This window comes from Callionymus lyra, chromosome 4, assembly GCF_982586985.1.
Source record: "Callionymus lyra chromosome 4, fCalLyr1.hap1.1, whole genome shotgun sequence".
NCBI lineage: Eukaryota > Metazoa > Chordata > Actinopteri > Syngnathiformes > Callionymidae > Callionymus > Callionymus lyra.
The window spans coordinates 8,125,710-8,140,627 of NC_141821.1; the positions used below are offsets into that span (position 1 = coordinate 8,125,710).

Here is a 14,918-nt window from a genome sequence, read left to right on the forward strand (position 1 = left end):
TAAACTTGCTACCAGTGCAGCTCTAGTACCCTTGACAAGAGCTCGCGATACCAGCATCAGGATTCAGGCACTCAGGCCGCAGTAGTGACCACAGCCCGCAGGAGTCCCGGATCAGAAAACCACCGGCCATGAACCCCGAACCCTGGCGAAAAAGCCGGACGTACAGAGGCACAGGGCGGCGAAAAGGAGGCGCCGAGAGCAGGCGCAACCTCAGGGGTCCACAGCCAGCAGACCAGTCAGCAAGTCAGGGCAATGCGGTGCCCCAGAAGACTCACCGACCGCTGGGCCCCCCTCCCCGCCCACAACAGAGGGCCATAGGAAGTGAGAAATGAGGGGTCGAGAGCCCCCCACAGCAGCAGCGGTGAAGTCTACGCATGCCCTGCACTGACACGGTCAGCAGCTGGGTCGAGTACCACCCCAGGAGCCGGGGGAGCGACGAGGCCAAGAACCGGCACATGCTGCAGAGGGCACCCATGGATAGACACCGCCACCGCTACAGCGGGCATCCACCCCAAGACCGGACCACCCTCAGCCCCCCCATCACGGACAAGGCGGAAGGCTACCAGGGCCACCCAGAGCAACTAGCCAACCCCAAACCCTACCCTCAATTTTTCACTGGTTTATTTGCACACAGTACTTAAATATATTGCGTCAAGCTGTGGTCAAGGTCGGTCACTCCTTGTCTTATTTCGCTCCGTAACAAACGGGCGACTTGTACGATTTATGATTAGTGACACCTGGTCGCTACAGTACTGTACATAAAGTCTATGTTGCTATGATAAAAGGCATCTGTGACCGTGATCGGTCAGCTGGGCGGCAAAGCATTATAGGAGCTGTTCAGGTCACAGTTACTTTTTTAATGGTTCCATATAAAGACGACGAGGATCCCGTCATGGTGGATCTCCTCTCCCGTCCTCCACGTTGAGCTGGGCCCACTGGAGCTTCAGGCCCTCCAGCTTCTCCTCCATCCTCGTGCAGTCCTCCACGATGTTGTCGTAGTCCTGCAGCAGCATGTTCCCCTGGCGCCGGCGCCGCTCCTTCAGCTTCACGTTGTCCTCGTTCAGCCGGAAGCAGGCCTGCTTGGTCTGGGTCAGGAGGTGCTTCTTCTGGGCCATGGCCACCTCCAGCTGGGTCAGGTGGTTCTGTTTCATCTGGACCTCCTCGTGGGTCCACGTGAGCTTCTCCTTCATGTTGGACAGAATCTACGACAGAAAATGACAATAACTTCAAAAAATACACAAAAAGTATATTATTCATTAAAGTATCAGGTTTATCTTCTTATTTCCAGGAACATGGCTTAAGACGAATCAGGAAGTTGGCTCTTGATTTATTTAAAATATTATTTCATTAATACAGTCACTGACCAAACATCTACTTCAAATAAATTAACTGGTGTGAGAAAAAAATCAATATATATATATATAATATATTTTTACTGTGACAATATATGAATTTTCTTCTTGTTACTACACCATCACAACACCAGAGTCAAGTACTGGACAATACTACACATATATACTTGTTACTACACTATCACAACACCAGAGTCAAGTACTGGACAATACTACACATATATACTTGTTACTACACTATCAAAACACTAGAGTCAAGTACTGGACAATACTACACATATATACTTGTTACTACACTATCAAAACACTAGAGTCAAGTACTGGACAATACTACACATATATACTTGTTACTACACTATCAAAACACCAGAGTCAAGAACTGGACAATACTACACATATATACTTGTTACTACACTATCAAAAGACCAGAGTCAAGTACTGGACAATACTACACATATAAACTTGTTACTACACTATCACAACACCAGAGTCAAGAACTGGACAATACTAAACATATATACTTGTTACTACACTATCACAACACCAGAGTCAAGTACTGGACAATACTACACATATATACTTGTTACTACACTATCACAACACCAGAGTCAAGTACTAGACAATACTACACAAATATACTTGTTACTACACTATCACAACACCAGAGTCAAGTACTGGACAATACTACACATATATACTTGTTACTACACTATCACAACACCAGAGTCAAGAACTGGACAATACTACACATATATACTTGTTACTACACTATCAAAACACCAGAGTCAAGAACTGGACAATACTACACATATATCCTTGTTACTACACTATCAAAACACCAGAGTCAAGAACTGGACAATACTACACATATATACTTGTTACTACACTATCAAAACACCAGAGTCAAGAACTGGACAATACTACACATATATACTTGTTACTACACTATCAAAACACCAGAGTCAAGAACTGGACAATACTACACATATATACTTGTTACTACACTATCAAAACACCAGAGTCAAGTACTGGACAATACTACACATATAAACTTGTTACTACACTATCACAACACCAGAGTCAAGAACTGGACAATACTACACATATATACGTGTTACTACACTATCACAACACCAGAGTCAAGTACTGGACAATAGTACACATATATACGTGTTACTACACTATCACAACACCAGAGTCAAGTACTGGACAATACTACACATATATACTTGTTACTACACTATCACAACACCAGAGTCAAGTACTAGACAATACTACACAAATATACTTGTTACTACACTATCACAACACCAGAGTCAAGTACTGGACAATACTACACATATATACTTGTTACTACACTATCACAACACCAGAGTCAAGTACTGGACAATACTACACATATATACTTGTTACTACACTATCACAACACCAGAGTCAAGTACTGGACAATACTACACATATATACTTGTTACTACACTATCACAACACCAGAGTCAAGTACTGGACAATACTACAAATATATCCTTGTTACTACACTATCACAACACCAGAGTCAAGTACTGGACAATACTACACATATATACTTGTTACTACACTATCACAACACCAGAGTCAAGTACTGGACAATACTACACATATATACTTGTTACTACACTATCACAACACCAGAGTCAAGTACTGGACAATACTACACATATATACTTGTTACTACACTATCACAACACCAGAGTCAAGTACTGGACAATACTACACATATATACTTGTTACTACACTATGACTATATGTATCCTTCTCACTTCGATACTTCTGGTGATCTGTTTCTGCAGTTTGCACGACTTCTCCTTGCGCTGCTCGTCCAGCTTCTTCTGCTGCAGTCGGTCTCCTCTCATCTTCTCCTTCTGGTTCTTGATCAGGTGTCCGTAGAGCTTCTCGTCGTCGTGGAGCTTCTCCTCCAGACTCTCGGTGCCCAGTTGCAGGCGGATGTTCTTGCGACACTGAACGTTCAGCCGCTCCTCGAACTCCTCCTCCGCCCTCAGGGCCGACGACACCTCGGCCTGCGCCGCCTCTTTTCCCATCCTCCGGCTGAGGACCTGCACCGCCACTCGCTGCTTCTGCTTCATGAAGGACCTCCACTCACGCTCCACCTGCAGACCAGACGACACCAGAGGTTCCTCAGTTGTCTCTTCAACCATCGTTGTGTCATTGAAACAAGTTCTACTGAAGTCCTTAGTCTGAAGAGACAATTCTATTGAGTCACCAATGAACCACTGCATTTACAAGTACATTTGTATTATTAACTACTAATACTACCACGACATCTCCTATACCTACACATACTACCACTAATGTTTACACTACAACCAATACTAATACCAACACTGATTCTACTGCTGCTACCATCAAAACAAATACTACTATAGTCCTACTACTACTAGTAGCACTACCTATACCATTACAAATACTAATACCTCTACTACTAATAATAATAATTCAAGTACTACTACTTATCACCTCCAGCTGGGTCAGGTATTAATACTACTACTACTTATAATAATAGTAATAGAAGTGCTACTACTACTAGTAGCACTACCACTATCTATACCATTACCTCTACTAACATCCTCTACTACTAATAATAATAGAAGTACTACTACTTCTACTACTACTACTACTACTACTTCTACTACTGTCTTTTACTACAAATACTCAATAGTACTACAACAACTAACTTTACCATTATGAATTCTACTACCATTGAGACTACTGCTGCTGCTAATAAAAATACTACTACCATATTTCTAGTGGCTACACTATAATACTTAAATAATAATAATAATAATACTGATGCTACTATGAATAAAACTACTATAAATACTGGTAGTAGTAGCACTAAAACTACATTTATTACCCTTATCACTACTCAGAACTCCACTTGTAAGAATAATCGTAAGTACTACGACTACTATTACCTCTTACAGCGTTTACTACTGGTACTATTACAACTACTTATTTTTATGTATCCTCTTGTGTAGTGTGTGTAGTGTACTACTACAGTTACCTTTACTAATACTAATGCTGCTGCTTTTAATACAACGTCAAAAAAGTACTACTACCTTTTACTATTACTACAACTGCTTCTACTACTGCTTCTACTCATACTATTACTACTACCTCTTAATACCTATTCTACTACAATTATCTTTATCTTTACCATAACTAACCACCTTTACTACTAAGAACAATAATTAAAGTACCTCTACTCTATTAACTATGTTTACTGCTAGTACTAAATCAACCTTCATTCAACTAATATTATAACCACTAATACTACTGCTGCTACTTTTAATACATCTTATGCTTTTTCCTAGCAGTACTACTTCTTCTCGCTTTGTATTCTACTTTACAACTTGATCGTTGCTGCTGCTATTACGACCGTTACTTGTACTGATACTTCAGCAATACTACCAGTTAACTCGCGGTACTACTGTGAATGTCCTGACCTGGTCCAGCTGCCTCTGCAGCTTGAGCTCGTTCTCCACGCTCAGATCTTTGATCTTCTGCAGCTCCTCCGACTGACGCTGCCTCATCTCCTTCAGCAGCTGCAGGTTCTTCTCGTACTTCCACTTCATCACCGCTTCGTCCTGCTTCACCACGTCCAGGGTCTTCCTGTGGAAGAACCGGGCCAGCTCGGCCTGCAGGACCTGGTTCTGCTCCTGAGGTTCTGACCGAGGCTCGTCACATCTTTGCTCCTTGTTGTCTCCCGAACTCTGAGGTTCTACCAAACCACTCATTCTCGCACCGGAGGTCTCTGGCGATGAGAAGATCGGACGACGAGCGCCGGCGGTTAAATAGAAAGAAGGCAAGATGATGAAAGCGGAGAAGGTCCGAGACCAAAGCGAGGCGAGAGGCCTGGACATGAAAGTCTTACAAGTCCTAAGTCACGCCTTTGATCTGGAGATCTTCTATATCTATAAATCTCCCCCGAGGGCACCAGCGTGGAGGACCTTATGACTTCCAGAGAAACTATAAAAGCCGAACCACTTAAGATGAGTCAATACCTCGACCAGGTGGACGAAGTGTTCGACTCCGAGAACGTCACCAAGCTCATGGACAGTCTGGAGAAATGGACGTTGGAGAATTTTACAGAGAGAGACGAGGACGAAAGGGACGGGTCTTCTGAGGGTGAGAGACCGTCCGGGCTGAGAACCCAAAGACTTCACCTGGAGATCTCGGAGAACGGCACCTCCACCTCGGAACCGGACGAGGAGGAGGAGGAGGAAGAGGAAGAGGAGGATGAAGGACCGGTCAGAACCGATGATGATCACCTGAGCTACGACCAGTACCTGCAGCTTCTCCACAACCTGTCGGAGAAGTCGGACCAGGCCCGAGAACACAAGGACCTCCTGCAGGCCACCCTGGTGGAGTTCTTCCAGGATAACCCGGAGGAGGACGGCCAGCAGGACGAGGAGGTGGTGAAGTGGAGCTACGAGAAGAACCTGGAGCTGCTGGCGGAGCTGGAGGAGAAGCAGGCCAAGGAGCTGGAGAAGCTGAAGCAGCTGAGCATCTGCGAGTCCAGCCTGCAGAAGAAGATGGAGAAGGTGAGCCGGTGATGGGACCACAGGTCCTGGCGTGAGCCCCTGGAAAGTATCTCAGTGCATGATGTTTTCTTGGTGGTACGAGTGTGGAGATCAGGTGAGATGGTCCTCTCAGCCTGAGCCTCAGTCCAAGAATGTTATGTTCAAGATGAAGAAGATAATTGTCAAAATAATAATGAATATTTTAAATGTTGTTTTTTAATTGACATTTTTATCGTTTTATTTTTTAATTGAAAAATTCCCCTTATCTTGAAAGAGATTAATTAAATTCAAATGTATTGATCATTAATTAATCAAAACATGTTTTTTTTTTTAATAAATACCTTTTTGTTGCATTTTAAATGCAACATAATTCACCTGAACACACAATAAAACCACTTTTTTTTTTAAATTAAATTTAAAGGCTAATAAAAAAAAATGGAATGTTTTCTAAATTAATGGCATTATTTCTCACATAGTTTAATATTGTAAATTCAATAATTAGAAAATTATTGTTTTGTATCAAATATTTTTTAATTCGTATCCATTTAAATTCAATAAATTTCACTGTTAAAACAACTTTTTAATATTACATATAAAGGCTGAGAATAAATAGAAAATCGAATATTTTAAAAATCAATTTATTACAAATAAAGTTTGATAGTGTAATAATTCCAATAATTTAAAAAATGTTTTAAATCGAATATTTTTTCATTGGCGGCCATTTGAAGTGATGGGCGTCACCGTTATCTGTAGGGATTTAAAGTTATGACATTTACGTTAAACTTCTGATTTCAATCGTTCAAAAGTACATTTCTAAATTCAACGTTTTAATTCAGCGAGTCATGGTGTCGCTATTTTACAAACATTTTAATATTTAATAGAAAAAGGCTACGAGGGAAAAACTTTGGTATTTAAAAAAATAAATGATTAGAATATGAAACTTTATGTGTTAAAAAAATGTCATTAATTTTTGAAAATATTGGATTTTAAAAGTGAAGTATTGTTCAATAAAGTTTCAGTAACAAAATTCAAAGTTTCAACATTTGTTACACGATTAACTTCCTGGTAGAGAATTGATTGACGCAGGACCGTGTGTTCAGATCCGAGAAGAATGTCAGTCCAAGGTCGCCTCGAACCCCAAACCAGAGCAGGAGCTGGAGGAGCAGCTGAACCAGCTGTGCTGCGAGAACATCCGCCTGCAGAGGAGCATCGACCTGCTGGAGAAGAAACTCTTCGGAGAGAACGACTGGCTGCACGAGCTGGACCAGAAGAAGCTCGCCAGACGCCCGGGGGCAGAAGACTCCTCAGAACTGGACTCCAAGATCAACAAGGGCATGGAGGTGAGAGTTCTTGTGAGAGTTTGACTCCCGAGTCGTCTCTAAAGATGATCCATCCTCGCCAGGCCCTCACCAACATCCAGGAGAAGCTACAGTGGGCCCAGGAGGAGGTCCAGACCAAGCAGAGCCGCCTGTCCATGCTGGACGCCGAGGTCGGCCGGAAGAAGGACCTCCTGGTCCAGACCAACCAGATGGTCAGCCAGCTGGAGGAGGCCAACCTGAGCATGACGCGCTACCTCCAGCTGCAGAACTGGCTCCAGCAGGACCACAAGGACACGGTGGAGGACTGTAAGCGTCTGGAGGAGAAACTGGAGGATCTGAAGCGCAGATGGATCGAACTCCGGGGGGACGACTAGACCACCAGACCACTAGACCACCAGACCACCAGACCACCAGACCACCAATCATCTCCGGAGAGCGAGATTCATAATAGACGACACATCACAGTAGAACGTCTGATCAAACATCACGACGAAGACCAGATGTTCACACGTGCACGTCCTTCTTCACACCTGCACGTCCTTCTTCACACGTGCACGTCCTTCTTCACACGTGCACGTCCTTCTTCACACGTCATCCCCAATAAAAATGACCTCCAGTGTTTTTAGGTGAAACTTTCGCCGAGATCTTTCTGACCTCAACGCTCACTTCCTGTTGGTCCAGGCGTTACCTTGACAACCGATGCAAGTTCCAGTTTTGAGTTTTGCCTCAAACTATCTTAACTAATGTAAAGCATGTTCGTCACTTTAGGATTTTTTATTATGTTATTAAAATATATATATGAGTCACAATCTCACTATTTTCATCTTAAATATTTGATGGAATGATGATGCAACACAAACGTATTAAACACAAAGTGAATTTATAAACTAAATAAATAAACTGAAACGGATTAAAAAACTCATGAATCAACTTTACAAACACATTTTCAAACTGAAATAAATTTACAAAACTCTGAAACCAACTTACAAACTTGAACAAATTTACAAACTACAAAGTCAAATAAATGCAAAATATTTTTACAAACAGATTTTGTCATTAAAAAACAAGTGTTGAAAGTTTCATTTATTTAATGATGTTTAATAATGTTTTGTTTTTTTCAGCAATTTGTTTCTTAATTTGTAACATTTCGTAAATTTGCTTCAGAATTTTGTAAATGAAAAAAACAACAAAAAATGTACAAACCAACAAAACAAATTCACAAAGTTAAAATTCAAATATATAATCTTTTAAAAAATGTACAAACTAAACAAATAATAAAACATTTTATTTACAATTTATTTAACTGAAGAAATTAAAAAAAATCGGAAACCAACTTACGATCTTACTTTACCTAATTGAAAAACTACAAATTCAAATAAATGTAAAATACATTTACAAACATTAAAGACATTTTCCAAATTATTAAACAACTTTACAAACACAGACAAAAAATTTACAAACTCATTGAAAAAAATATATATATAAATTGTGAAGTAAATTAAAAATCGGAGAAATATTATTAACCGTAAAACACATTTACAAACTCTTGAACTACTTTACAAACTGAAAAAACTATATGAAACAAACTCATTAAAAACAAAAGTCTCTAAAGGTCATTTTGTAACAGATGTAAATTTGCTTCATGATTTTGTAAAAATAAATTTAAAAAAAAAGTACAAACTATTGAAACAAGTTCACAAAGTTAAAATACTAATATATAATCTAAACAAATTTACAAAGTAAACAAATTAGAAAAATAGTGAAACAAATTTAGAAACTGAAGAAATTTACAAAAACGTGAATAAAATGTAAAAACTCATTGAAAACAAAAATAAAAAATAAAATGTACAAACTAACGAAACAAATTCACAAAGTTAAAATACAAATATATAATCTCTTAAATTTACAAACTGAAAAAAAAAAAGAAAAATAGTGAAACAAATTTACATTTTATTTACAATTTATTTAACTGAAGAAATTTACAAAAACAATTAAAATGTAAAAACTCAAAAATAAGCAACTGTGGACACTTTAAATAGATCTATTTCAAAAGTTTATATATTTGTTTAATGATTTTTCAGTTTTGTACATCTCGCCGTAGAAAGGTTGTCGGTCCAATTCCCGTGTACGACAAACCTTGAACCTGTCTTCACATGCCTGGTTATGTTTCCTCCAGGTACTCCAGGTTCCTCCACAATATACTTATCAATGTCTTTATCTACTACCTAGGATCTCCCCCACCCTTATGCCCTGTGTAGCTGGGACATCTTTCAGTGAATAAGAGGCAGTAGATTATTTGAAGCTGTAGAAATATTTTCCCATGTACAAACATCTTTAAGGTACAAAAAAGAGAAGAAGAAAAAGGGCGTTTTAAAGGTTTTTATTCGGTTAAGAGTTTGCACATTGATGTCAAACTGATGTTTTTGTTGTCCTTTAAAGGGTTCTTTCATCCAAGATCCCCATGACTCTCTGGACCCACGTCTTCTCCTTGTGGACACAGTACCGCTTAGAGAAGTGGGTCATCAATCTGGAAGAGACCCAACGTTTGACTGGAGACACCAGATCCATGTGATGATCGTGTTAAGAACTCACATGACTGCGGTCTGCGAGCAGCGAGGATCCGTCAGCGTGTAGCTTCTGATGTACTTGCTGTGGATTTCCTTTACCCGGAAATAGAAGCAGCAGGCTTTAGGTCCGGTTGCGTCTGGTGGACCAAGAGAAAAAAGGTTGTAAAAAAAGCCGAGTCATCGGAATCTGAATCATAAAAGTTGACATGAGAAACTAAAAATCGGTGTAAAATGTTCAATAATCTCTTTAGAAATCCTAAAACAAAACCACAAACAGGTTTAAATCAGCAGTAAATCATGATATATTTCTTATTCCAGATCTTAAAACGGTCTCTCACTGTTGCAGGTGGCGCCGCAGAGCAGAGCCGCGGTCACGGAGAAGAGCAGGACGAGGTCTCTGGTCCTCATGGTGCTGCCGGCAGGTGAAGGTTGTGGTGAAGTGAAGCGATCGTAACTGGGTCTCGACTCTTTGTGCAGATCTGCAGAAGCATCCGTGGTTTGATGCGAGAGGAAGTCGATTAAAGTTTTAGGGGTTTTTCCATCGAGGTGTCGCAGTGAGAGGTGATAACAAAGATCGCAAGAAGTTGCAACACAACAAACAAACCCGCACTCGCACCTTCAACCTTCAAATGTATAAAAAAAACACATATATGGATGGATTGTTTTCTAAATAAAAACCTTCTCTGATGAAGTTTAATGAGTGATATGGAAACATAGACATTGTCAATCAATACTCTCTGGTTGGGAAAAACCCTCTACTGATGGTTCCACGCACACGGTTCAGGACCAGAGGAGAGAAATCCTTCCAGACTGTTGCTCCTAAGCTTTGGAACCATCTCTGTGTTTGATGATCTACTGACTCCTTCAAGAAACATCTGTGTTTGATGATCTACTGACTCCTTCAAGAAACATCTGTGTTTGATGATCTACTGACTCCTTCAAGAAACATCTGTGTGTTTGATGATCTACTGACTCCTTCAAGAAACATCTCTGTGTTTGATGATCTACTGACTCCTTCAAGAAACATCTGTGTTTGATGATCTACTGACTCCTTCAAGAAACATCTCTGTGTTTGATGATCTACTGACTCCTTCAAGAAACATCTGTGTTTGATGATCTACTGACTCCTTCAAGAAACATCTGTGTTTGATGATCTACTGACTCCTTCAAGAAACATCTCTGTGTTTGATGATCTACTGACTCCTTCAAGAAACATCTGTGTTTGATGATCTACTGACTCCTTCAAGAAACATCTGTGTTTGATGATCTACTGACTCCTTCAAGAAACATCTGTGTTTGATGATCTACTGACTCCTTCAAGAAACATCTGTGTTTGATGATCTACTGACTCCTTCAAGAAACATCTGTGTTTGATGATCTACTGACTCCTTCAAGAAACATCTGTGTTTGATGATCTACTGACTCCTTCAAGAAACATCTGTGTTTGATGATCTACTGACTCCTTCAAGAAACATCTGTGTTTGATGATCTACTGACTCCTTCAAGAAACATCTGTGTTTGATGATCTACTGACTCCTTCAAGAAACATCTGTGTTTGATGATCTACTGACTCCTTCAAGAAACATCTGTGTTTGATGATCTACTGACTCCTTCAAGAAACATCTGTGTTTGATGATCTACTGACTCCTTCAAGAAACATCTGTGTTTGATGATCTACTGACTCCTTCAAGAAACATCTGTGTTTGATGATCTACTGACTCCTTCAAGAAACATCTGTGTTTGATGATCTACTGACTCCTTCAAGAAACATCTGTGTTTGATGATCTACTGACTCCTTCAAGAAACATCTGTGTTTGAAGATCTACTGACTCCTTCAAGAAACATCTGAAGATGTTTTTATTTGTTCAGGCTTTTCCTTGATTTTCTGGAACTCCTGTGTTTGTTCTCAATTTTATCTTGATCTTTAAAGCATATCTTTTATTGAATATTGTTTTGATTGTTTAAGCGCTTTGTGACCCTGGTCTGGAAAAGCTCTTTATAAATATAAATGACTTACTTACTTACTTACTATGAAGAACGATAAATGACTTATGTATAAATAAATTTATAAATAAATGTATAAATACATTTGTGGATAAATATCATCATGTCAAAATAAAAAAAATACTTAATTAATACTTTGTCAAAGAATGGAGCTATTTTACTTTTAAATAGACATTTTGTCATTTATACATTTTGTCTTCTCTTTATTTTGTCATTTATACATTTTGTCTTCTCTTTATTTTGTCATTTATACATTTTGACTTTTATTTATACATTTTGTCTTCTCTTTATTTAGGCATTTATACATTTTGAGATTTTGTCATTTTGACTTTTATTTATACATTCATACATTTTGTCTTCTCTTTATTTAGGTATTTATACATTTCGACATTTTGTCATTTATACATTTTGACTTTTATTTATACATTTATACATTTTGTCTTCTCTTTATTTTAGGTATTTATACATTTTGACATTTATACATTTTACTTGTATTTATACATTTTGTCTTCTCTTTATTTAGGCATTTATACATTTTGAGATTTTGTCATTTTGACTTTTATTTATACATTCATACATTTTGTCTTCTCTTTATTTAGGTATTTATACATTTTGACATTTATACATTTTTACTTTTATTTATACATTTTGTCTTCTATTTATTTAGGTATTTATACATTCTGACATTTTGACATTTCGTTGACCGTATGTAAATGAAGTGGGCGGGTCAAACATCAGTCTGAGGCACTGATTGGTTAAACAGGCGAAACAAACTAAAGCATTCGAAGTCGATCTTAAAACTATTATTCCTGCAGCCACTGGTCTAAAGCATCGACGCTGCACCAAGACTGGAAGAATCTTTAAAAATCTTAGCAAACAAACTTGATACGTTGTTGTTCTTGTGCATGAGACGGATTTTTGTTTTAACAACCACGACCCTCATGAATGAATGCTCAGAGTTCTCGGCTCTGGACGAAAACTTAGTAGTAAAATCTTTTAGTCAAGGCTGGAGTTGCAGCCGAGGCCAGGACACAACGACTGACGTCATCATCAGCATAAGACACTGCTTGTCTTTAACGACTACGTTCATTAGCATGGAATATAGTGGAAAAAAATGCTTAATTAGCCTCGAATTAAACAAGAAATAACAATACTTTTCACGTGAAATACACAAACAACTAGCACTGTTACTCTTTATAGTTTATTAGCTTGAAATATTGGCAGATGTAATGCATAGTCATGTTTACGAACATGGAATATCAGCAAAAACTAAGTTTTCACATGGATTTTATGAAGACACACTAGTTTTAAGGCAAGAATACTCACTTTTGTGTACTGCAACGCTTGCCTGGCTCGCCATAGTTTTCCACACTCTTGCACAGCACTCCGTTTATAGTCTGCCTCGGACCTCACTCCTTTAGAAGGGGTACCAGGCCCTTCGTCTAAACACTCCCACTTCACGGAAAGTAGAACTGGACCTCGGCTCCAGCTCGCGGGCACGCGCAAACGAAGGGTTAGGGCTAGGAGTGGTAGGGCCCTAACTGAGAATCGGAACTGGGCCTTACCCTACAAAAAAGGTCCTCAACATGGAGCTGCCATCGGAAGAGGCCTTGGAGGAGGACCAACTATTGAGGGTCAAAGAAGCTAGCACCTTCAAATTGGTGAACCTTAGTCCGGGTAAGGACTCACGCTCTTTTGTCACATGAAGGACGGGGTGCATGTTTGGAGGTCCCTCACTACTGTGCACAGATGCCACATCTGACGGGATGCTGGAAGAACTGGACGAGGAACTTCCTGGTGTTTGTCCCAGAACCACGCGCCAGCAAGTCGACAGCCTAGTTCAAAGGACACATCGACCGTGAGGGTCTTAATGCAGACGTATCGCTAATGTCAGATTTTTGGTTTGGCGGTTCACAATATGTAGGGTTTTTCTTTGGCCGAAATCTGCATTCGCAGTCGATCATTGATGACATCACACCACAACAGGGTTTACAGGATCCATGCTGAGCCCTGGTGTGTTTGGATGCGGCGTTTCCTCTACAAGGACCATAGAATTCCAAGGAGTTCCTTTCACTACATTTGTCTCCTTGATAGTTTTGAATCAGTTCCTGGCTCCCAGGTGTGGCCCCCCTTTTACTTGTCCCTCTGGGCCTCGAAGAAAGAGGCTCCAGAACCAAGTGAGAGAAGAGGATTATTAAATGCAGGTGGAAGAAGTGACAGCGACACCACAGAGAGGAGAGGAAACAAACACGTCTTCCTGTCATTGACCGACAAACAAGTTCTGAGAAAAAGTGTCGACGCCACAGAGTCAAAACCACATGTGACGCTGAGAACGTTGTTATCTTACCACAGCCGTACGACATATTTGTAGTGATATTTGTTAATATTGATCCACTTATTTTTTTTATGCTGTGTTTAAGAAGATTTTCAACGGTAAGCGTCGAAATGTCTATTTTGCTTCGGTAAAATCTCACCGTACAACAAACAGGCGACCCTTTAGGATCTGGGACCTCAAAAGTGTAGCATTGGTGACGTATATATATATATAAAAAAAGAGCTAATAATTGTTATAAATAACAACTTGACAAAAAAACGAAACAAATATTTCATGTCAAAATGTTTGTTGTATTTGAGATAGAAATAGATATTTAATGTTTCATAGGAAACCTGAATTAGGTTTTTAAATATTGAATAAATGCCAGGAATCTGACCTAAGGTTGGGAACTTAAACAAAGAAAATACATGAGATTTGGTTTAAAAACACAAAGTTAACTAGGAATGAGGCGAGTTTCATCCATTTTCCTGTCTTCAGAATGTCCGAAGAACTGTTTTGGTGAAATCATTAATCAAATTATTGACGATCCGAGAAACAAGTATCTGGAATTAATAACAACTGGTCTTAAAGAAGCATTAAAAGGAGACTTTTTTTTTGACTAATCACTTATCAGAGTAAAGCAGGTTTTTGTCCTTTTGCTCTCAAGATTCATTTGTGAGGTTTAGAACAGAAACATAGTGTTAAAAACTTCACCATTCCAGCTAGCATCATAAACGTTAGCTCATGCTAATATCTTAGCTGCTATCTCACTGGTCAATTTAACT

General features: G+C 39.3%; 3 protein-coding genes across 3 annotated transcripts; 1 reads left to right on the forward strand and 2 right to left on the reverse strand.

The window, feature by feature from the left end:
* Positions 1-890: 890 nt before the first annotated feature.
* LOC148081676 (cilia- and flagella-associated protein 184-like) lies at positions 891-5,143 on the reverse strand. Its single transcript, XM_087788353.1, has 3 exons — positions 4,853-5,143; positions 3,149-3,496; positions 891-1,202 (listed from the first exon to the last, which is right to left on the reverse strand). Exons 1-3 carry the CDS (start codon positions 5,141-5,143, stop codon positions 891-893), a joined length of 951 nt encoding a protein of 316 aa, XP_087644479.1.
* A 251-nt stretch (positions 5,144-5,394) lies between these two features.
* Positions 5,395-7,938, forward strand: LOC148081677 (uncharacterized). The gene is made up of 3 exons (XM_087788628.1): positions 5,395-5,950; positions 7,030-7,269; positions 7,332-7,938. Exons 1-3 carry the CDS (start codon positions 5,399-5,401, stop codon positions 7,620-7,622), a joined length of 1,083 nt encoding a protein of 360 aa, XP_087644754.1. The 5' UTR covers positions 5,395-5,398; the 3' UTR covers positions 7,623-7,938.
* A 1,674-nt stretch (positions 7,939-9,612) lies between these two features.
* On the reverse strand, positions 9,613-10,309 carry LOC148081678 (C-C motif chemokine 26-like). The gene is made up of 3 exons (XM_087788629.1): positions 10,154-10,309; positions 9,841-9,952; positions 9,613-9,775 (listed from the first exon to the last, which is right to left on the reverse strand). The coding sequence occupies exons 1-3, from the start codon at positions 10,221-10,223 to the stop codon at positions 9,682-9,684; spliced, it is 276 nt and encodes a 91-aa protein (XP_087644755.1). The 5' UTR covers positions 10,224-10,309; the 3' UTR covers positions 9,613-9,681.
* Between the last annotated feature and the right edge of the window lie 4,609 nt (positions 10,310-14,918).